This window comes from Pleurodeles waltl, chromosome 4_1, assembly GCF_031143425.1.
Source record: "Pleurodeles waltl isolate 20211129_DDA chromosome 4_1, aPleWal1.hap1.20221129, whole genome shotgun sequence".
Classification (NCBI taxonomy): Eukaryota; Metazoa; Chordata; class Amphibia; order Caudata; family Salamandridae; genus Pleurodeles; species Pleurodeles waltl.
In genome coordinates this window covers 272,334,963-272,360,031 of record NC_090442.1, presented here as the reverse complement: position 1 = coordinate 272,360,031, position 25,069 = coordinate 272,334,963, and the positions used below count along the sequence as shown (strand labels likewise).

The 25,069-nt window shown below is 46.3% G+C and overlaps 1 protein-coding gene across 1 annotated transcript in view; it reads left to right on the top strand.

Moving 5' to 3' along the window:
* The window catches only part of MPPED1 (metallophosphoesterase domain containing 1), a 716,237-nt gene that overhangs the window by 626,332 nt on the left and 64,836 nt on the right, over positions 1-25,069 (top strand). Inside the window, exon 6 of the mRNA XM_069230050.1 lies at positions 9,476-9,589. Within this exon, the coding sequence (XP_069086151.1) occupies positions 9,476-9,589 (114 nt within the window). The remainder of the gene's footprint in view (positions 1-9,475; positions 9,590-25,069) is intronic.

Genomic DNA, 25,069 nt, shown 5'->3' with positions numbered 1-25,069 from the left:
CCCAAATGCAGTGAGTGTCCAGTCAACAGAGTAGAACGATTTCTCCATGTCAAGGGACAATATAGCGAGTCGCTCCTGTATGTGTCCCACTGCATCTATCCAATTGTGTAGTCTCTATAGTTTTTGCCAAGTAGCCCTCTGTGGCATAAAACCTGTCTGATCTGCTTGCATCAACTTGGAGATTACCTTCACCAGGTGATTGGTCAGCATTTTGGCCAACACCTGAGGAGGAATTCAATGATATCAAGGGTTGAAACAAGTCGATACACCTCGCAAAGCTGTTGGTAGCATTGGGCAAATTCTTGAGCTATTGCTCAGTTACAATTAAGCCTCTGCCCATATCCTTAAGGATTTCACTCAACCATCTTGAGTCCTTGTCCCTCTTGCTCAGACAGCCTGATTCATCCTGTACCTTGTACAACTTTCACTGTTGTGCTAGATATTGTTTTTCTGCTGCATGGTTAGCTCTATTATTGTATTTATCCCTCCTTACTTCCAAGATCTTATCTGTGAGCGAGCCTATAAGTAGCAGGATTCTCTTTCTGTACTCTCACGCTCCATGTCTATTCTGTGAACTCTTTTTCGTTTATCCTATGGCACTAAGGGGGTCATTCTGACCCCGGCGGTCATGGACCGCCGGGGCCGCGGTCGGCGGTAGCACCGCCAACAGGCAGGCGGTGCTCCGCCGGGCATTCTGACCGCGGCGGTACAGCCGCGGCCAGAAACGGAAAGTCGGCGGTGTACCGCCGACTTTCCGCTGCCCATGGGAATCCACCATGGCGGCGCAGCTTGCTGCGCCGCCATGGGGATTCCGACCCCCTCACCGCCATCCTGTTCCTGGCGGTTCCGCCCGCCAGGAACATGATGGCGGTGAGGGGTGTCGTGGGGCCCCTGGGGGCCCCACTTTGTATTTCAGTGTCTGCTTTGCAGACACTGAAATACGCAACGGGTGCCACTGCACCCGTCGCACATCCTCCACTCCGCCGGCTCCATTCGGAGCCGGCATCCTCATGGAGGGGTGTTTCCCACTGGGCTGGCGGGCGGCCTTTTGGCGGTCGCCCGCCAGCCCAGTGGGAAACCCAGAATACCCGCGGCGGTCTTTTGACCGCGCAGCGGTATTCTGGCGGTTCCCTCCAGGCGGGCGGCTCCCGCCGCCCGCCGGGGTCAGAATGACCCCCTAAGTTTTGTGTCTTATATGGAGAACGGTCTTTTAGTCTTCCATAGGGTGATTGGAGACTCTAATGTGTCTATATTTTCCATAAAATAGTGTGTGGAGAACTCCCTCAGTCCCCTCATCATCTCTTTATTCAGCAGTTTCTATACAAGTCGCCAAGTAGGGGGCTGCGGGTCACCTCTGTCTCTTCCCTACCACCCGAAAATAACTGTGAGAGGGGAATGGTCAGAGGTACCCCATACCAGTATTCAGCATAATGTACAGCAATGGCTTCGCCAGTGGTGACAAGTATGTAATCTATTCAGAAGACAGTCCCATGACTCCGGAGAAATAGGAGTATTGTTGAGTAGTCGGGTGCCTTAGTCTCCAGAAATCTGTCAGGCTTAGTGTGTGCACAAACTGTGCTAGCTGTGTGGCATGTTGTGTTATACTTGGTGTTGAATCCTGGGGAGAGGGGGACATAGATATTGAGGCCCCCCCATCCCCTGTAGAACAACATAGCCTCCAGCTGGGTTTTCTAATTTCCTAATGTAAAATTGGGTTACGGGTTTAAGGGGGGGCTTCTCAAGCAGCAACCACAATTCTTCTTAGGGTGAAGTCACAGGCAAACCCTAAACTAACCTGTGATCAGCTCTCAGGTAGCTTGGCACAGAGCAGTCAGGCTTAACTAAGAGGCAAAATGTAAAGCATCTATGCAACACTTCAAACAGTAACAGTAAAAATGCACCATCAAAGGCACCCACAACACAGTAGTTAGAAAATTAGAGTAACTTCTAATAAATAAAACAAGACCAAAATAACAGAAACGTAATCAGTAGAACCAGAAATATTCATTTTAAAAGATGTTAGCAAAAATAGTGCCAAAAGGCAAAAAGCACCAACTGTGGATATCTTAGCCTGCTGACTGGCACATAGTCACAAGATCAGGCCAACCACAATGGAGCATTGGCTGATTACAGGGACCCAGTGAGACCTGCTGACCAGATCATCTTAAATCCTGGTTTGTGGAGCGTTGCAAGGATCCGCATCAAATATGCGTCACACAGGCAAAGTGATGTGCCAGATCTGAGGTGTGGAGATGTAGTGGTTTGAGGTCCTGTTGCATCATCATCATCAAAAATCACGTTGATGAGGGCTTGTGATACAAAGTCCGATGTTAAGGGCGTGTTGCACAGTCAGAGTGATGCGTCAGTTCCGAGGAGCAGTGAGGCTCTGATGCGGGGTTAGGTGACATCATCGAGGCTGTCATCGATGAGATATGGGAGGGCCTGCACCGAGGATGTGTTGCAAAGTGGGGTTCTGATGCAGCAAAGGGTTGCGATGTAGGTCCGAGCCTCGCAGGCAGCAATGTGATGATAGTCCAGCAGGACAGCAGTCCAGAAGCGTGTCAGTCCTTCAGCAGAACAATCCTTCTTCCTGGCAGAGTATCCACAGAACCAGAGGTGTACTGAAGAGCTGGTATCTGAGGTCTAGTATTTATACCTAGTTGTGCCTTTGAAGTGGGGGAGAAGTTTATAGGCCTTTCCCTTTTACATCCTCAGACATCCTGCCTACCATGCCCTAGCTCCAGACTAACTACAAGGGTTATGCAGACCTTTGTGTGGAGGTAGGGCACAGCCTATTAAAATACAAGTGGGGCTGTACTCAATTCCCCCTCACATCCTGCTAGTGATGTCCCATCCATGCACATTTAAGTTCCCTAATGTATGTGGCTGTCTAGGAGGAATACACAAAACTCAGCTGTCAGCTACACCAAGTCATGTGACCCAGGAACCGGCTACAGGCACTAAATAGCCAAAATGGCAGGAGAAAGCCCACTTTCTGGAAGTGGCATTGTCAAATTTTTAATTTAGAATCGGACTTCATCGTAAGTTAAGATTTGTGATTACAATTCCAAAGGCACCATGCATGAAGTAGTTACCAGCTCCCATTTGGAAATTACAACTTATCAAAAGTAGTAAGTTAACTCCAATGTTAGTCTACTGCAGAGGTAGATCTTGCAGTAGTGAAAACGGATTTAAGAGTTTTTCACTTCCAGGACATGTAAAACTTAAAAGTACATGTTGAACTTTTAAATACACTGCACCCTGCCCTTTGGGCTGTCCGAGGCCTAACCTACCTAGGGGTGATTTATATGTATAAAACAGGAAGGTTTAGACCAGGCAAGAGGTTTGTTTGCCTTTTTAACATGGCAGTTTGAAACTACGCACACAGGCTGCAATGACAGGCCTGGTACATGGTTTAAAGGCTACTTAATTGGGTGGCATAGTCAGTGCTGCAGGCCCATTAGTAAATTTAATTTACTGGACCTGGGCACATGTAGTGCCACTTTACTAGGAACTTACAAGTAAATTAAATAGGCCAACTGGGGACATGTCTCTATGTTGCCATGCTATAAGGAGTCAGCACATGTGCTTTTCACTGCGTAGCAGTGGTAAAGTGTGCATAGCCCTAAGACCAGTAAAACAAGATCAGCAAAAATGGAGGAAGAAGGCAAAAACGTTTGGGAAAAAACACCCTTAGGCTGATAAGTCTAAAACATGGTGTCTTGAAATGAGGAGTTTCTCCTTATAAGGATTCCCATTCTTCTTGAGCCCTTTGTGAATCCAGCATGGGCCATGCACACTTACACGCCTTTCTGGAGACACCTACAGTGTGAACCAAGTAAATAGGTTTCCTGCAAAGGACTATGTCAGTGGCCGTCTGCAGAGGTATTGGACAACCACTCCCTGTTTAATTCTGTTGGCCAGGCCATTCTCTTTATAAGATAGAATTTTCATGGCGCTGGGTTCTACTTCATCATGTCATTAGGGTGGGAGTACATCTGGAGGATTGGTAGCCTATCTCTGTATCCCTTGCCAATTCTGAAAGTTGGTACATATGTGAAGATGAAAGTCGTTAACCTAGAAACTGAAACAACAGCACTAACCATTCCACACTCCCTACATTTCCTGAATAACATTGAGTAAGGCTGGAAACTAGACAATGTAAGTGAGGTTCATTTCACTGAGTTTCTGTTTCACCACTTCAGATAATTTCTGTTGGATCTGGACATGTCTGGAGTAGTCAGGAAAGATCTTGAAGTAGTCAGGAAAGGGCATTGTGCAAGAGGAGTAGTAGACTAGCTCTCCCTTCTTTCGGGCCTTCCTTTTCTCTGTTACAAAAATTGAAGATATGAGCAATCAAGGGAGGTGGAGGCGCGCTTGGGCGATGCTTCTGCAGCAACACCTAATGTGCTTTTTCTGTCCCAAACCACGGGGGCAGAACTCTGTTAGGTATCCAACAGGCAATCCATTCTTCAAGGGCTTTATGCGGTGAGGAGAGTCCAGCCGATTCCCGAAAGTCAGCAAACCTCAGGTTGTAGGGCCTGGACCGATTTTTAGCATCCTCTGCTCGCCATTCTAAGATTTTAGCAGTCGTCATTAAGGGTCACCCGTCAGTTCAGAGGGTATTCATTTCATCCTTTAAGGTAGAGACCTGGCCTTTAGTCTCTGATAGTCTCTCCTCCATGTTCCTGAGGTCCTGACGCAGGAGAGAGACATCAGCCTCAATCTCCCCAAGTTTGGTTTCCACCACCAATCTGAAAGCCTATATTTCTAGAAGGATCATGGACATATCCATGATGCTCGATGACTGTGGGGTGGTCATGCTATTAAGGCCTGTGTTGGGTGGCAGTATTGGGGGCGCTGTATATCTTTCCAACTTTGTCTACGATATGAAGCCAAAGCCCTTGCTCCTCCCACATCGGAGTTATCTGACCGCCTAGACAGCACAGAAGCTGTATTTTCTGTAGGCTGGAAGTGGGAAGGGGGAGTCGCCCTCCCAGGTCTGGAGACGTCAGGGAACATTGTATTATTCGGTCCCAGGTTCACGAAGGAGTGGGTCCACACCTGCGTAGTCCCTGGACCACTTGCACCCTTCACTCTCCTGTGATGGACAGCATGAGCAGCCAGGTGGTAGATTGCACCCAAGGATGAGGAGGAGTTCAATTTAAGGATTGTCCTTGTATCCGCCTTACAGCCACAACGGGCATGAAATACACCTGGTAACCTCCCATCTGTCACTGCTACAAGGGCCACTCCACCCCACCTGCTTACACGATCCAGTGACTAGAGGATTGCATCATGAGCAGCCAGGAGGAAGCCAAGGCCATTAGTCCACTCCAAGGTATGGCCCCCTGAGTCTGCTTCCCTCCAAACAGTGCAATCAGATAAGGGGAGCTTTTCTGCTCCCCAATTGTGTCCTAGCCTCTGCCCCGAACTTTTTCTCCCCATTGGCTTGGCGATCAGTCAGCCCGGGTCAAAGATAACGTGTCACTCACTAGGGCCACAGTCATGGTGGCGCCTCCTCCATTTCTGTTCCTTTCAACTGTAGGGGAGCAGGTCCTTCTTCACACTCTATTTGCCTCCATGTCGCTTGATTAGATTTCATGGCCCTCCTTGCCGGGCTTGAGTTGTTGTTTGAAGCTTCTGTCTCATGCATTTCTTCCTAGCTGGCTCTATGCTGGCTCATATTCCTGGGCTAGCCCGCCTGGTCCATTGGGCATTTCTCCTATTAGGGCTGCTCCTGTTTGGGAGGTGCCCTTCCGACCTCCTTTTGAACCGAGTATAGGTGTCGATCCTCCGCCCCCACTGTCAGCCTCACATGCGGCCCAGGGGCTTTGTGGGGAGCGTTCCAGGGCTAGCCTGTTGTCTCAGTCCAGAGAGCCTGGAAAAGGGTGTTAGATCGCCCGGGCTGTGGTTCAGGGATGTTTAACTCTGGTTTAGTTCTTTCGGTAGGATCCGACTCATGCAGGATGGCAATGGATTAAGAGGAATCTTACTGGGTATGTGTATCAGAGTCCCGCAGACAGCATTATGAGCCGGCCTATCACCATGGTTTCTGTGGCGTTAGCAGTGTCATGAAAACCACGGCGGTAGGCCCTACCGGTGACAGGAATTCCTTCCCTGTCACCGGTAGGTGGCTCCTCCACCCCCCACTCCCCATCCATCCAAACATCCCTGACACCCCCTGATTCAAACACCCCCCGATTCAAACACCCCCCATAAATGCATACATCACCCCTCACCCCACAACAGTCACAGGGCCACACACACCCCCTCCACGCATACACATACACGCACACGAACCATGCATACACCCATTCACGCACACTGGCATACACACATTCACTCATTCACTGGCATACACGCATTCACTCATTCACTGGCATATATACGCATTCACATGTGCATTCGTCCAGACATACTCACATTCTTACACACAGACACACTGACATGCAGACACACACTCACTTCATCATTCTTACACGCATTCACTCACACGCATTCAACAGAACACACAGGCGCATTCACACACGCACTCCCACACTCAGACAAACACACACAACACCCCTTAACCCCCCCACCCCTTCCCCTGTCGGACACCTGACTTACCTTGGGCGAGGCAGTCATCCGGCAGGGAACGGGAAGGGGTGCTGCTACCACCAGCAGCGCCCCACCAGCAGAACACCGCCAGGCTGTATTTCAGCTCAAAATATGGATGGCGGCTTTCTACTGGCGGGGCGGTGCAGGTGGTAGCACCGCCAGGCAGTGCTCATAACCTGGTGGACAGATGGTCGCCGTTATTACCGCCAATGTTAAAATAAGGGCCATAGGGGGTCATTCTGACTCCCGCCGGCCGCGGTAACTGCAGGGCCGGCGGGAGCCGCCAGAATACCGCTGCGCGGTCAGAAGACCGCCGCAGTTATTCTGAGTCTCCCGCTGGGCTGGCGGGCGACCGCCAGAAGGCCGCCCGCCAGCCCAGCGGGAAACACCCTTCCATGAGGATGCCGGCTCCGAATGGAGCCGGCGGAGTGGAAGGGGTGCAACGGGTGCAGTTGCACCCATCGCGATTTTCAGTGTCTGCATGGCAGACACTGAAAATCTTTGTGGGGCCCTGTTACGGGGGCCCCTGCAGTGCCCATGCCGTTGGCATGGGCACTGCAGGGGCCCCCAGGGGCCCCACGACACCCCATACCGCCATCCTGTTCCTGGCGGCCAAAACCGCCAGGAACAGGATGGCGGTATGGGGGTCGGAATCCCCATGGCGGCGCAGCAAGCTGCGCCGCCATGGAGGATTCCCCAGGGCAGCGGAAAACTGGCGGGACACCGCCGGTTTTCCGTTTCTGACCGTGGCTGTACCGCCGCGGTCAGAATGCCCAAGGGAGCACCGCCAGCCTGTTGGCGGTGCTCCCGCGGTCCCCGGACCGCCAGGGTTGGAATCACCCCCATAGTGTCTACACACTGTGCTAAGCACTGGACACTACAGAACACGTGGAAGTGGAAAGTGAATAAATATAGTTACCAATTACTTTTTATTTGATTCTTTCTTATCCTATTTTAAGGTCCTGTCATATTTAAACAGGAAGGGTGGGGGGCCGACCCGTAGTCGTAATCTGTAGTTGACCCGCAATAGTACAATAGCGTGGATATAGTGGGGAATACTTCAGTAGTAATGATTAATTAAATTATCTGCGTAATAAGCTCCGAAACTGTATCAAATAGTCATGGTTTTTGTGTAGTTTGATATTCAAGCTCTCATTCAAGGGTGGTGCGTCACTTATTGTACGTACTTCCGGCCCTGTTCTCCCCTTGGCTACAGAAGAGCCATCTGTTTCTTCTCTATTTGAATAAAATATTGGGCACGTTTGAGTTCGGACGTGTCAACAAGCTCAAAGACGTTGCTCGGTCACGTGGTGCATGTTACATCACCTGGCACGAATCGTCAAAGATTAGCATCTATGGTGCTCTACTGCAACTCCTTTGAATCCTGCTTAGGTACTGCAGTCCCATAAAGCACAGAAATGTACACTGGGTAGGCATACGAGAAAATTAGCAGCATTAAAGAAAGTCTAGGCACCCAGAAGTCAGAAAGTTGGCCAGGTGGAAGACAGGACTGCAGCAGACGTAATTAAGTGGTTATTTTGAGTGGAGGGGTGAAAGTAGAGTATTAATTGGCTCATATATAAGGAAGGAGTCATCATGCAATTGCTCTGCGTATACCTGGAGTTTACTATCGCCCGCACAGGGAAGGTAGATAGCGGTGTTGATGAAAACAGATAGCCATTGAAAAAAACATAAGGTATTTATTTATAAATGTCTGCTTCAGACAGAAAGGCACCCTTCCTCTCTATTTCTGTTGGTTATAAGATTACAGGGATAAATATTGACTCAGTGTCATATATGAATGTTTTTGTTTTTGGTTATGAAGCAGTGGTTAATGCAAATATATACAGCTTTTTGTGTATCTTTATATGTTTTGTTGATTAATACCCTACTTATAACATGCATAAAAGAGTGAGCTGAATGACGTTGTTATTCCTGTTAAAATGTATGATAATGCAACAGTGCATTGATAAGGAATGATTTAACACTTGTGTGTAATATAATTATTTTCTAATTTATTGACAACATTTGCAAACTGTTATAGGACTGAGCAGTGGCGGTAGGCAGTTTTAGGAGGGAGGGGGGCGGGTAGCAGACTCACACTTTAACACACATGCACGCACATCCATTAACAGCACTCATCAACATTCAAACATATACACACGCACCAAACATTCATTTTAAAAGATCACACACACACACACATACACACTTACCTTCAGCCTCGGAGGTCACAGGAGGGTTGGGACTGCTGCCTTCCCTCATTGGCTGACTTTAGGCCAACCAATGAGGGAAGGCAGCAGTTCCAGCCTCGTCACAGAGTGGGATGGGGTCAGTGAGACTGCTGACCCCACCCCACTCTGTGACGAGGTGTCACTGATTGACACTCGCCCTGGGCACTTCAGGGCTTAAACCTGAAGCGCCCAGGTCGAAGTCATTGGGTGACGCTTTCCTCATCACCCGGGGGAGGGCCTGGAAGCATCTCTGCTGAGTCGAGGAGGTCACTCCCATAGGAGCTGTGACCTCTTCAGCCCAGCAAAGTTCAGCTCAGACAGCCAGGAGTCTGCGCAAATCATGCATGTCTCGTCCCTGGCTGCCTGACCTGAAGATGAAGCGTGTCTGTCAGGCTGACCTTTGTTCAGCCTGACAGACACTCTTCATGAGGGGCAAAAGGTGGGGGGGTATGGCCCCTCCACCCTAAAGGATGGGCCGCGCCTGGGACTGAGTCTTTGTTAGCCATTTTGATGCATTAAAAACGTCAGTTATTTAAAGCAAAGCAATACCATTAGCATGTTCCAGCACCACATACCTATGCATGTTCTTAATTGCACTCATGCTTTTGCTTCTTTGGTGTGTTTGTGTGATTTATTTCTAGGTTTTCTAGACTGGGTGCCAAGAAAAATGCAACGTGTAGGCTGCGTAGAGCTTTTGAATACAATCCAGCAAAGAGTACAACCAAGACTCCATGTTTTTGGACATGTTCATGAAGGTCAGAAATCTTGCATGTCATAATTTTTACTGCGTGTTTGAATTGTCTTATTCAGTATTTTGAGATGGCTTGCTCCGTTTTTGAACATCTTCGCTGCTAGGCTTTCTCTCTCCCCCATGTTATGCCTTTTTTGGCTGTTTGGGGTAGTTGCGTTTAGGCCTCTATAACATTTTGTCCACAAAAGCTATCCACGTCAAATTTTTGTCATTTTTTTCAAACATGCTGGGGATTCAAAAGGTAACCAGAGTTTGTGAGTTCCGCTAGAGAGGACTCAGAAATATAGAAATATAGAAATGCGAAAAAGTGCTCCAGAAGAAGATGTCTCTTTTTCCTGCAAAAGGTATTAATGAATGGTTTGTGGTGCTAAAATTACCATCTTCCCAGCTTTCAGGAACAGGCAGACTTCATTCAGAAAACCAGATTTTCTAACACAGATTTGTCATTTTACTGTGAGATAGCCCATTTTTCCAATTGTTTGTGCTTTCAATCTCCTTCCAGTTTGTGGTAGAAACTGAAACGCATGGAGGTTCCCGGAAAGCTATACATTTCTGAAAACTAGACAAAATTCTAAAGCAAGGGCTCATTTGTCTAGATCCTTTAAGGTGTTCATAAAGAAACCAAGTGTTGAAATAAAAGAATATTGAAAATTAGTTGGAAAAAAACAGGCTTTTGTGACAACCTTTTCATTTGTAACTTCTCATCACTATGGCAGATTCAAAAAAGCTATATACCATTACATCTGCGGAACCCTTCTGGAAGTGAAGATATATAGGATTTGTGGGTTCTACAAGAATTCAAGGTACCCAGAGCCAATAACTGAGCTGCACCTTGTAATAGTTTTTCATTGTGTACAAGGTATAGAGCAATTCATATGGTAAAATATAAACAGTGAAAAATATGTATTAAAAGGAACATGTATTGCCTAAATGGGCACAAGGGATGGAGTTTAGAAGCAGAGGCTATTTGCACATTTCTGAATTTGTGGATTAGGGGGTATTTCTCAAAACTACCTCTCTTTAATACATTGTCTTACAGTTGAAAGGTGCAAATGCAGAGAAATACATTTGGTAACAGCACTCTACTATTCTGTGTTCTCCTAAGTCTCCCAATAAAAATTATACCTCACTTGTGTCAGTAGGCCTAGTGCCAGGCCTAAAACGCAACATAGATACATAAAGTGTTTCCATGCAAAACGAACCCATTTGTTTGCAAACTGACCTGTTTTTTACAAAGTGGGTAGCTCTGCTGGCACCTCAGATGGCACCTAGGGAAACCTAACAAACCTGTACATTGTTGAAAACGAAACACCTAGGGGATTCCAGGGTGGGGTGACTTGTGTGGCTCTCACCACGTTGTTTTGCCCAGAATCCCTTGCAAACCTCAAACCTTGACTTAAAAAAACACATTTTCCTCACATTTCTGTCATGGAAAGTTCTGGAATCTGCACAGAGCCACACGCTTCCTTCCATCCAGCATTCTCCTGAGTCTCCCAATAAAAATGGTACCTCATTTGTGTGGGTAGGGCTAGTGCCTGCTCGAGGGAGTGGCCCAAAATGCAACAGGGATACATCAAATTTGTCTGTGCAAAACAGACATGTTTTTGCAATGTCGGTAGGTATGGTTTTTGGGACCTAGCTTAGCCGAAGCCTAGGTAAACCTAGCAAATGTACATTTTTGAAAACTAGACTACTAGGGGAATCCAGGTTGTGGTGACTTGCATGGGCCCCATACAGGTTTTTTGCCTACAGTGCCCTGCAAATCTCAAATTCTGCCTGATATTACTCATTTTCCTTACATTTCTGTGATGGACCGTTACCGAAACTGCAGGAAATCACAAAATTCCTACCACCCAGCATTGCCCCACTTGTGCTGATAAAAATGCTGCACCACTTTTGTGGCTGGGCCTAGTGCCAGTGACAGGAGCTTATGAAACCAAGGGCAATGGGAGTCCTTACATGGGGACTCCTAATGACATTGGTTGGATACGTTCTTGTTGCTGGCACTAGGACTAGGCCCAACTACACAGGTGGGGCAGCATTTTTATTGGCAGAAGTTGGGCAATGCTGGGTGGTAGAAATTTTGTGGATTACTGCTTATTCTGTAAGTTTCCATCACACAAATATGAGGAACAAATGTGTGTTTTTAGTCAACATTTGCAGGGCATTGTGGTGTGCGATGGATGCGAAGCACACAATCTTGGAATCCCCCAGATGTCTAGTTTCAGAACTGTATCTGGTTGGTATTTTCAGGTGGCAACCTACCCAAGCCCAAAAAGTGCAGCTGTTCACTATTTCAAGTGGGAAGCTACTGGGAGTTAGCTAAACTCTCCTGGCTTATTTGTAAAAACAACACCCGGAAGAATCAGATATCCTCTTGCTTGCCATTAGGATGAGATGCTTAGTCCGCAGGGGAGCAGAAAGACTGTTTCCCCATTTTTGAAGGGGTGGGGCATGGCCATGCCCATGCTGGTCTGCCCCACTCCTAAAAAAAAAAAAGTAATCTGTGGTGTCTAGTGGGCTTTCTGCATCCCTGGGGGGGGGAGGTTAGGGGCAGATGGGGGTGATTATCCCCATCTGCCCCAACGGAGGTGGGGCAGAGCAGAAAGTTTGTTTCCCTTTTTGTGGGGTGGGGGGGCATGGCAATCATGGCTGTGCCCATACTGGGCAGCCCCCACCGATACAAATACAATAATTCCTTATGTCTAGTGGGCGTTCTGCCCCCTCAGATGCACATGGGGGTAATTTCCCCATCTGCCCTCCAGGGGGGGCAGAAAGACTGTTTCGCTTTTTTAGGGGGATTGAGGTTTGGCCATGCTGGGCAGCCCGAGAGATATCAATAAAAAAAAGTAATCCCTAGTGTCTAGTGGATTTTGTGCCTCTGGGGGTGGGGCTGATGGGGGTAACTGCCCCCAACGACCACCCCAGGGGGACAGAAAGACAGTTTCCCTTTTTTGAGGGGTGGGGGCAAAGCCAGCTCCCACCCATGCAAATTTAAAAAAAAGAAAAGTAATCACTGGTGTCTAGTGGGTTTTCTGCCCCCCTAGCCCCCTGGAGGGCAGTTGAAGGTAGTTTCCCCCATCTGCACCCCCCAGGGGGCAGATAAACTTTCCTTTTTGGGGGGGAGTTGTAGGCATGGCCATGCTCATGCTGAGCAACCCCTATTGCTAAAAATAAATAAAAATGAAAGTAACCCCTGGTGTTAAGTGGCTCTCTGCTCCCTAGGGGAAAGATTGGGGAATTGCCCCTATCTGCCCTCCTCGGGTGGGCAGAAAGACTATTTTCCTTTTTTTGGGGGGGGGGCATGGCCATGCTAGGCAGCCCCCATCCCTTCAAATAAAAAAGTACTCTCTGGTGCATAGTGGGCTTTGTGCCCCCCTCACCCCTCGAGGATTATGGGGTAATTGTCCCCATCTGCCCCCATCGAGGGACAGAAAGACTGTTTTCCTATGTTGTTTTTTTGGGGGAGGGCATGGCCATGCCCATGCTGGGCAGCCGCCACCTCTACAAATAAAAAAAGAAAGAGTAATCCCTAATTTCCAGTGGTATTCTGCCCCCTGGAGAGGCAGATTGGCCAAAATGTATTTCCCATAATGAGGAGCGCCCTTGCCTAAAGGGCTGTTCCCTGCTACAAAAAAAAATCCTAGTGTCTAGTGAGGTGGATCCCTGCTTCTGCATTGCCCTCAGTTGGCGATCCCCAAGCAGGGATTTACTTGAGAAAGGGGTGTGGTATTGTTTAATTGTAAAATTGTATTGTTTATTGTATATATATTTTTCCTTGTTTTTCCCTGTTGTTTTTCCTTTCCTATTTCCCCTCCTCTGTGTGTTGGCCTCTTCCATCCTCCCCTGCTCCAGTGATTGTTCTGGCTGGAATGCTTGAAAGATTCTAGGCAGTTGCAGGGAGCCGGTGAATGAGGAGGCTGAAGTTTTTGTATATTCCGATTTTCTTGAAGAAATAAAGAAGATCCTGCATTTCCTTACCTCCGTGGTCTGGGTGGTCACTTCATTTTGGCGACATTGGAAAGGGGAGATTCTCCTCTTTCCAACAATACTTCTCTCTTGTGCTCGGGGGGAGGCACTGTCAGAGTGGCAATCGAGAAAAAAAAAAGAATGCCTCGGGCGGAAGGGGAAGCTCTTCCCTTGCTCCTGAGGCTAAAAAATTAAAATCAGAATTGTTAGCATAGTGAATAATATAAACAATTCAACCATGGCAGTCGTTGCTGATCTTTGCATACTCCTATCTGTATCTAATACTACACTAAAGAGAGCATAGTTGGAGTATTTTCTACCAGATCAGCTGGGCTAGTCTAACCCCCATAAATTGGTATTAGGCGCCTGCGGGTCAGAACAGGTTATCCTCCTTGACAAGATGATAAGAATCAGCCGGGCTGCAACTCAGTGACAGCTCACAGAGGTTCCGTGATAGTCCTGACATAGAAGTGCTGCTCTCACTGAATCATAGCACAGAAGCTGTTGGTATAATAAAGTAGCGTTCTTATCACACTGTCAGAGAGACGCAGAGCAGCTCGTTCGTTAGTCTAGCTAAAATGAAGTGCTTTCTAATAAGCACAGCAAGAAAGCAAAACAAATGACATCTTGTTATATAATGTGAGACCCTAGAACTAGCTGTACAGACTACAGGACTTCAGTGACTATCATAAATGTACATTCATGCACTAAATTGTAGAAACGGTTACCATAAAAAGGAAATGTCAACTTAAGGAGTTGAATCTAAAATGCAGCTACATTTCAAGCCATGCATCACCCCCCCTTTGTTATATGGAAGCTTGAAAAATGCCATAAAAGCATTAAAAAATATAGCATTATATAATTTACAACTTTAATACTGTAAGCACAAGTGAAAGCCATATAAACAACACCAATTAAAAGTTCCCACAGGTTGCTTAAAAAAATCAATAAAACCAATTTAATAGCAAAATGACTATATTGAGAGTCTAAGAGCTCTTCGTACCACAGAACGGTTGCCCTGAGAGGTCAACCAAGTCCAGAAAGTAATTTGGATCCTGGAGGGAACCCACATCCGCAGACAACAGATCCACAGTAGCCTGGTGAGCAAGTTCCAAAGAACAAACTTGGCCAGTGCCAACCTCATCAGCCAAAGCTGAAGGCCAAGGTGCCAAAAGTGTTTCCTCAGACAAGGAGCCATACAGCACAGATCCTAGAGCAGAAGCATCCATCGAATCTGATGTGGCCAACTCAAAATAAGCATCCTGCAGCAAAGGTGATGACATAGGACAACACTGAATGTACATCCTCAGCATATACACTTGCAGGTCTATGTATATAGTCTGAGCCAATTGAGTAGCAAGGCATATGTCTAGGGCGCATTTGAAAGAGCACTAATTACAGTTGAACACAGGCTGTACACTCTGAAACCACATGAGTCAGAAAGACAAAGACCAGTTGTTGTTTAATTCCAGCAGCAAAAACAATCCAAAGTACTGCACCATACATTTATGGCACAGAAGGATGTGTGGCATTTGCATCACCATTTGGCCATGCTGTTGAACATACATTGCAGAGCAACAGAAATAGGACCAAAACAGCAATTAGCAGAAAAGATACCAGTGGAATAACTCCAAATGCTTGAAAATAAAGTGTAGGAAAGGCAGAGTCATTCCAAGTACAATCTCAAATACCGAGACAAATCCAGACCCTGTCACCTTAAAAAAGTGTACTACATCAGCGGTGTTTGAAGCATTAAAAATGCAGCACACAAGTTCACTAAAATGCAGCAACAAATTAGCATACAGCAGCATCTGTACTTCTGAGTATGACCAAGCAACTCGGAGAACAAAGGTTTCTCTGGCAGGTGTTAATGCTACTGCCTTTAGGGCATCAACATTATTTTGGAAGTAGGGACTGGTGGCCACTTTGTTATTTCCCCTCCACATGAGTTGGAGGGTATAATACATTCATACAGCTATTGACAACTTTGGAACCTATCACAATATTGGGGACACAAGCCTTCATTCCACAGCAACTCTGGTCATTCAGCAACAAGTAACTTCTATTGTAAAGTAATGAAAAAACTGGCTTAATCATGGTTAGGGGAACACCCTTCAGATAACAGGCCAAGTTGACATGGAGGCATTACATGCGCCATGCAGTGTTATCGCTTTACAAAGCAATGAATGTCCCAAGGAAACTCCACATTCTTTCCCACTTAGAAAAACCTCCCAGTCACCACTGACATTTGTAATCAAAGGGAGGAAAACATGTCCCTTGTAAGAAAGTCCCACCCTCCCATCTGATTGTATATGCCTACCTGAAAGTTTCAGACATGATGTGAAATGAAACAAAGAAATTCACAGAGAAAAGAAACTAAGAATTAACCACACATCTGAATGTGTCTCAGCTACAACAAAAGGCAATTTCTCTAACTGCTCTGTTAGGCATAATATATGTTGCGTCTTCTTTGCCATGATGTGTTGGAAATGTGACAAGCTGTAAGACAAAAACATTTATGTTGCATTCAGATATCTCCATGGTACATGGTTTGATTTTAAAACCCTTCAGATAACAGGCCAAGTTGACATGGACGCATTACATGCGCCATGCAGTGTTATCGCTTTACAAAGCAATGAATGTCCCAAGGAAAGTCCACATTCTTTCCCACTTAGAAAAACCTCCCAGTCACCACTGACATTTGTAATCAAAGGGAGGAAAACATGTCCCTTGTAAGAAAGTCCCACCCTCCCATCTGATTGTATATGCCTACCTGAAAGTTTCAGACATGATGTGAAATGAAACAAAGAAATTCACAGAGAAAAGAAACTAAGAATTAACCACACATCTGAATGTGTCTCAGCTACAACAAAAGGCAATTTCTCCAACTGCTCTGTTAGGCATAATATATGTTGCGTCTTCTTTGCCATGATGTGTTGGAAATGTGACAAGCTGTAAGACAAAAACATTTATGTTGCATTCAGATATCTCCATGGTACATGGTTTGATTTTAAAACCTGCAATGTCCAATTCAGTTGTAAAATATATCTTAATTTATGTAACAGGCAGACATGTCTTTTGTTTAATATTGAACGCAGATAACACAATATTATTCAGTGAATAATGCAGTTCAACAGTGTAGTCACAGCTAATGCCTTTTCTAAATTTTCTTTGTCAATTTGATTGATCCAACCTTTCAGCCGCTTCCTGTTGGGAAACATTCCAGACATCATTATAAATAGCATAGTTTTGAACTTGGATATCTGCGACCCATCCATGTTATCCATGTTGTCAGAAAGGAGAGATAAATGTTGCCTAACAGTGGACAAAGTGGAATGTTCTAGCCATTGGTACCTGACACAGGTCACAGCAGCACATGCAGTAGAGATGTAGTCCAGTGAAGTAGTTTGAAAAAAATGATGGTCACGTCCGTGGCGGTGAACACCGTCACCGCCGACGTTGATCATCATTGGTTCCTGAGCTCCATAGAGCCCCATGTTAACCAATGAGGAATTGCATGGCAGTGCAGACCGACTCCCGCCATGATGCCTAACGCCGGTGGAGTGAGGTCAGTTCCACCTGTCCCCGCATACAGGACAGACGGTTGCTATTTTCTACTGCTAGCACATAAGTATTAATTTAAAAGTGCGTCATTGTTGTCGACTGTACACACCCAGACAATTCCAGTGTCCAACATACAAACATGCTTTGTGTACTCTGATGTTGTGTCCATAGTTCCTGTTGTCACTCCCTTCTTACTTTTGGGTCACTTAGCTACCAACCACTGCGGAGGAATAGGAGGAATAGGAGAGGAGGCAAGCATCTGTGTACAGACCCCTTGTGGACATGGCTACACTGGAGGACCGGCACATCATACTCACCTATTGTCTGGACAGGGCACATTCACAGAGCTGTGTGCATAATTGGAGCCTGATCTGATACCTACTATCTATTGCACCACAATAATATCCCCTCTTGTGCAGGCACTTTCATTGCTCCATTTACTGGCAACATGCGCTTTCCAGGTCACAGTGGGCTTGGCTGCAGGAATGTCACAGCCAGTGTTGCAAGGGTTTTAGCTGCCTTGCTCAAACACATGTGCAGCTACATCGCATTCTCCCAGGTAGGTGATTTGCCCACCGTGAAGGCTGGATTCTATGCAATGGGACACATACCACATGTGATTGGGGCAATTGACGGCACCCATTTTGCCTTAGCCCCCCTGCCCCAGGAGCAATGAACAGGTGTACAGGAACAGGAACAGTTTTCACGCACTCAATGTCCAGATGGTGTGCCTTGCTGACCAGTACATCTCCCTCATCACTGCAAAGTATCCTGGGTCGGTGCATGATGCCTTTGTCCTGAGGAATAGCAGCATCCCACAGCTGATGACACAACTACAGAGGCACAGAGTGTGGCTTATAGGTGAGCCTGAGTCCCCACCCAATGTATGTCAGTGTATGCCTTCAGGAGTTGTACCCCATACCACTCTGCAAGGCTAATGTGTGTCCCTCACTTCTTCCAGGTGACTCCAGCTACCCAAATCTGTCCTGGCGCTTGACCCCTGTTAGGAATCCGAGAACAGGGGCTGAGAATAGGTACAATGATAATCATGGGCGTACCAGGAGGATTGTTGAAAGGACCTTCGGTCTCCTGAAGGCCAGGTTCAGGTGCCTCCATCTGACAGGTGGATCCCTGTGCTACTCCCCTGAGAAGGTCTGCAAGATTGTTGTTGTGTGCTGCATGTTGCACAATTTGGCCCTCAGATGCCATGTGCCCTATCTGCAGGAGGAGGAGGGTGACAATGCACCTGTGGCAGCAGACGACAGTGAGGAGGAGGAAGAGGAGGAGGATGTGGACAACAGGACACATAAAATACAGCAGTACTTCCAATGACACTCAGGTAAGACTGTTAAACTAAACATTTCTCCATTTAAGTGTTATGCTGTGTGGCTGTAGCATAAGGCCAGTCACTACCTTTGCATCCCAACTGACTGTTACCTATGCCTTCCCTTATTGCAGACGTTGATGTGGTTACAACAGTGTAATGCTGTGATGTGTATAGACTGCTGAGACACATATGTAGGATGGATCTACATATTACAGGACATTTGCACAGGCTCATGCAGTTCAATACAGTTAAATACATTGTACATTTCCTTCAGATAAAGCACTATTACTCAAGTTGGGTCCAAGGGAGTTTATTAATAAATCAGGTATACAATGCAAAGTGCAATAGAGCGGGGTGATGATTGGGAAAAGTCCAGTGTAGTGGGCCAGTCTGTTTATTGCACAGGTCCAGTGTCCTAGGGGCCACAGGAAGGGGAGCAATGGCAGTTCAAAGTGGACATGGTGACACAGTGGAACACAAGGGGGGCATTCTGGAGTGGCTCATTTCCTGGCAGTCGCCTTGGCAACTGTCTCTAGTGTCTGTCTAGGTCTCAGAGAACGTTTGCGGGGTGGTTTACCTTCTGCAGGGGTAGGGGTGCAGGTGGCGTGTGGGTCCTGTGGCAGGGCATCCTGTCCACTAGCTGCAGCAGATGTGGAGGGCTTGTCAGTACACTGGCTAGTGGTAGGGGGCCGCTGGTGTGCTGTGTGTCCAGCACCCCTGCAATGGAGGCCATGGTGGTATTCAATGCCTGCGGGGTGGTGTTCCCCCTGCTGCTGCTGGTTCTTTTGCATGATGTTGAGTACCTGACCCATCCTGTCCTGGGATTGTTTGTAAGTGCCTCTTTGGCAGTGGGTTCCGTGGGCCTGTCTTCCCCCTGGCGCACAGCTGTCTTCCTACTGTCCCTGGCCCCCTGTGCCTGTGTCCCCTGAACAGTGAACCTACTCCCACTGACACCAGGACCCTCATTGTCTTGCCTGTGTGGTGTTGACTCGGGTCCCTGTACAGGTGGGCACACTACCGATTGACGTGTCCTGGGGACAGAGGTCTGGGGGCGTTGGCTAACTGCTGTGGTGTTAGATTATGAGGGGGCTCTGTAATGGACTGGCTGTGGAATAGGGTAGCCGACTGACCAGTGGTCATTGATGGACAAGGGAGTTCATCCAGATCCAGAACTCCTGAGTTGCTGTCATCACTGGGGGCATCTTCTGATGAGGGACATGGTAGCCGTGACACCTCCTCGCCACTGACATTGGCTGGGGTCCATGTGGGGATGTGAGTGATGTGTTATGGTACGTCTTTTACATATTATGTATTCCTAGCTTTCCCAATGACAAAGTTGTTGTCCTCCCACCTATGGTAGTGTATGGTGATGGACTGTTAGTTCTCCATGCTGTGCATGCATTGGTGGTGGATGATCATGCAGAGCTGGAAGAGATGTGCATGCATTGGGTATGGCATGCAGGGCTTGGCATTTAGGTTTGTAATTGGGGTGGTCACCGTGTGGGATGGAGTGGGGTGGCATGCAGGTATGGGGGTGTGATAGGTTGTAAACGGTAATTCCCCAGTGTCCATTCCTCTGGCTACTCCAGTGAGGCCCTCAGGATGCAATATTGCCAAGACTTGCTCCTCCCATGCGGTCAGCTGTTGGGGAGAAGGTAGGGGTCCACCGCCAGTCCTCTTGATGGCGAGCTGGTGCCTTGCTGCAATAGAATGCACCTTCCCCCATAGGTCGTTCCACCTCTTCCTTATGTCGTCCCTTGTGCGTGGATGTTGTCTCATGGCGTTCACCCTGTCCACGATTCTGTGCCATAGCTCCATCTTACTTGCAACGGAGATCTTCTGTACCTGTGCTCCAAACAGCTGTGGCTCTACCCTGACTATTTCCTCCACCATTACCTGCAACTCCTCATCAGCGGGTGCCTTTGTAGGGACATGGGTGTTGTATGGTGTGTGTGTTGTGCAGAAGGGATGTTTGAAGTGGTGGGGTGTGTGGTTCGTGATAGATGAATGGGTAGTTGTGGTATGTGTGTGCAGTTCTTTCTGAAATTGGCGTGGCAAAGTGTAGAGGTCTTCTTGTGTTTGCTAAGGTTTGTGGATGATGTGGGGGGGTTGTTTTATAATGCTGTTGGTGGGCGTGTGGGATGTGTGTATTTGTGTCTGGTATGGGTTTTTGGTTCTGGCCAGTGTTGTCTTGTTTTGTTTTTGGGTGGCCATATCAGCCGCGGCGGTGTGCACCACCAATGGTTTACCGCCGTTGAATGTCCACTGTGGTGATTCGTGGGTCATTATTTGGAGGGTGCTGTTTTGGTGGCGTAACGGTATGGGTGATAGTTCCAACAGTTTATTACATTCAGTTGGTCTGGAGGATTTGTGGTTGTGGCTGTTTTCTCTCGGTTTTGTGTGTATGTGTCATAATCTAGCTGACGGATGTTCCAATCTGCGGTGGTATTTGGCGGCAGTCACCCCTCCAGTATTCGGAACTTACCACCAATGTCATAATGAGGACCGTAGTCTGCTGTACAGTTTTGTTTAAAAGTATCATTTATCTAGGAATCAAACAAGCTCTGAATAAAGCATCAATGCCCTGGACCTGCCAATGTTTTGTACCCCAAACTGATTTCAAACCAATGTTTTCTTTCCAGTATATGTAACTTTAATATCAGTTGAGAAACAAAGGAGTCAGAAAAATGTATTTCATTTGTGTCAGCATAGTTTTCTTTGATGATGTTAACTTATAATAAAACGCAATTGGATTTGTGGGGACTTGACCAGAAAAATAAGAAAACTTTTTCAGATATTGTTGAGGACTCCCTGCAGGTGGTGTTAGGCAGTGTTCCCACTTTGTGAAGTTAAAAACAAGATGTGGTGTACTTACACATTGTAAATAACGACGAGCAACAGTTTCCACATCTCATTCATCAGATGCAACAGCAGGGGTAATGAAGTAATCCAGAGCAATTATTTAAACATATGGAACCTGTAAAGTTTCTGTGGGAACAAAAATTTAAAATGAGATCTTATCCCAGACAATACCATCATAGACAGGAAATGCAGTAATGTTTACAAGGTACAGGTCTCTTTAAACCCAGATACCCTCGTGGCCTACTGTGTAAGACTGGCCAAATGATGGAGTTTAATTAAATCAATCAATGGAAACTTGTTTCTGTTTACAACTAGCAAGGGGCGGCAAAATCACAGTTTGAGTACCTTGAACAACAAGAACAGGCACCGGAGCTCTATACAATGGTCCAAGCTCTTTCCTGTCTGTAATCTTCTTCCAAACCAGATCCCTAACTTTAGGACATCAGCCAGAAGTCGCAGGTTTCTCCTTCACTTTGTCAGTGGCAGAACCTTTATAGTCCACATTAGAGCGCTCATCCCAGAAGACTTGTAATTCATGTGAGACAGCAAAATGTTAATTGATGTAAAAGTGTTCATCAGCCACCACTGTGTCAGGATTATCTAAATCTGAAATATACATCCGGACCCTGAAGAGGACTTTGTATGGGGCCCGACCACCCATAGATCTTCTAGGCAGAATATTTAAAGCTCTCTGTATTCCATACAGGTGATGGATCCAACTATAACCAGAACCTAATACTCTAGCTGTTAGAGACTGCTTTAAGTCATAGCTCTTCCTTTCCACCATCAACTTTCCCTCAGGATGTTAGGGAGATGAATAATGCAAATCAACACTCAGAGTTTTCATAGTGTCCTGGTAAGCCCTAGAGGCAAAAGCCGGCCCCTGATCCGAGTGGAAAGATGATACTGTGTACTTGCAAGTCTTTGATAACAGTTTCAGCATCGGCTAATCTCTGTGGCCACACCTATAGAACTCAAGAACATGGATTAATAGACAATAATATAAATCTAAAGGTACCATCTTACTGGAGTGGTCTGCTATTATCAAAATAGACACATTGCAGTGGTTTATTAGAAACCTGAAGGGGTGTCTGCAGTGGGCGGGCAACAGTGACTGTTTTAATTTGTTGACAAATGTCACAGGTGAGGGCATATTGTTTAGTCTGTTTGTATAGGCCATGCCACATTAGTGTTTCTGTAACAAGGGAACTGTAGCTGCCACAACAGCATGGGCAGACGGTAATCCTTCATAAGCAGCTATTATTAATTCTAGCCTTCAGTCATGGATGGGTATCACTCAATCACACACCCTAGGTATGCAACCAAAGGAAATATGTTGGGCACTGAACAGATAGGACTATTTTGCTGGAACATTTTTTGGTAATGCCATGCCACTAGCCAAAGCAGTGACTGTGGCCATGATGTCATCATCATTTCTCATATGGGAATGAGTAATTGTAGTTACTTGTAAAGTGTGAAATGACGCATTTACAGCTTTATCAGTTAGTGAGTTCCCTACAGTGTGTATTCCACAACGTTGATGACTCAGTGTATGTCTTACATGAGCCCGCTGCAGAGCGTCTTTCAGTTCTGCCACATTTCCTCATAGCAAATTATGCTTGATAGTGTTATCTTTAGAGTTTCCATATCTATTCAGGTATCATTAATGTAAATTATCATTATAGGATTGGACGCAGTAAAAAGAATCACACACTTTAAGTGTTGGGAATTCAGAATCCGTATTTTGCGTGCCTGAACCAAAGGTTTAAATTCAGCCAGCTTAGTGGTACAGTCACCAAAATGTTCTGTGTATGTTTTTTTGCATGCAATTCTCAATTTTTCATCACACCCTTCATTGCATTGCATGCTGCTGAGTATTTATGTCTAATACCAACTGTGGGCTGAGCGGAACCATCAGTATGTATTACAAAATAATATTGATCTAGAGGCTAAATTTAAATCGACATGGGGTATTCTTGTTCATTCTGGAGAAATTTATGTGTACGTAATGCAGAGTCAAAAATGTAATTTACACCACCAGCTGCCAAGGAAGTGTTCCACTATATACATCATTGGTGTAAGGTTTTGGCGTTGGGAATGCTCATCTTTGTAACAGCCTCTAAGGCTGAAATGGGAGAAACCACAATTATACACTTCCCCTGAGCCAATGGATGTTCCTTTAGAACAGCTGTTTGAACTGAAGTCAGACCGTTTTTCAGTCAATGCAAAATGCATTTCTACATTAGAATATGAAAGCAATATAAATGCAGTCAGTCCTCTCACTTTCATTAAGTTGAACCCGCAATGATGTGGATAACCAAATTAGTTTGGTTAACACAAGTGTGTAAGTGTTTGGATGCAAGCATGTCAGTTAAAATGTTCTGAGAATATTGGGGTGTTTTGTAGACCAATATTTGTCTGAAATATCTTAGCAAATTGAATCTTACAACAGTTTAATCCGTTGTGTATAAACTGGTATATATGTTCTGCCAAAGTTTAGAAAGGCTAAAAGTGATTGTGGCTTTTTAATGTATTTGGTGGTTGTAGAAGAGCAAGCTACTCTAAAAAGTGTCATGCAGGGCTTCCGCCTTCATTTAATAGTTTGTATCCTAAAAACAGGACTGTAAGAAAAGCAATTTTTGATTGTCAAAAGTTGAATTTATAGTTGTGGTCTGCAAATCCTAGTATTTTGCAATCCACCCTGGCCAACTGTGTGTTTAAATCATAATCAGTGAGGGAAATGTCATCAACATATGACAATGCTGTAGGAAACTGACCCCTTGTTTGCAGTACCCCCCCCATGTTTTGCCTGATATCTGATGTTAACTTGACTGAGTGTGTGCTGGGATCCTGCTAACCAGGCCCCAGCGCCTCTGTTCTTTCCCTAAACTCTACCATTGTTTCCACAATTTGCACACTCCCGCCCCACAGCTAAGGGCCAGATGTAGCAAACGATTGCGACTCGCAAACGGGCCGAATCGCAATTTGCGACAGTGCAAAATCGGAAATGGGATGCAAAAAGCCCATTTCCGACTCGCAAAAAGCGATGGGACCCGTTTGCGAGTCGCATCCGGTGCGACCCCATTTTGCGACCCGCAAATTGCAAGTCGCAATTTGCGAGTCGCAACCCATATGCAATTGCAACTCGCAAATTGCGACTTCTCGCAAAAAGGCCAGTTTGCATGTCCCATTTACCACTAACTCAGAGCAGGTGGTAACCATTACCAAAGTATAAAAGGGGACCCAGAAGGCATCTGGGTTACTCAAGATGGCGGAGATATACCTGATAGCAGTGAGGAGGAGAGTCTACGCAGCCCAGCAGAGGAGGAGGAGGGGCCACAGACAGGAGAAGATATATAGAACCAGGCACACTCTTTTTCAGCAAACTGAAGAGGAGATCTATGACAAATACCGCCTTAGCAGCGCAGCCATTCTAGAATTAATAGATTTACTGAAACCACAGCTAGAACACAAGACTCTGCGTGGCTGCGCCATCCCTACGCATGTGCAAGTACTATGCGCACTGCACCTCTTGGCCTCAGGGAGCTATCAGGGGGTCATTGCCGTGGCAGGTGGGGTATCCCAAAGTGCAGTGTCAAGGTTCCTCAGGGCATTCCTAGAAGCCTTAGTCACGCACATGTCTCACTTCATATACTTACCAAGGAATGAGGCAGAAATTAACAGCACCAAGCTGGACTTTTACCGCATTGCCCACTTTCCTCATGTCATAGGGTGTGTAGATGGGACACACATTCAAATATG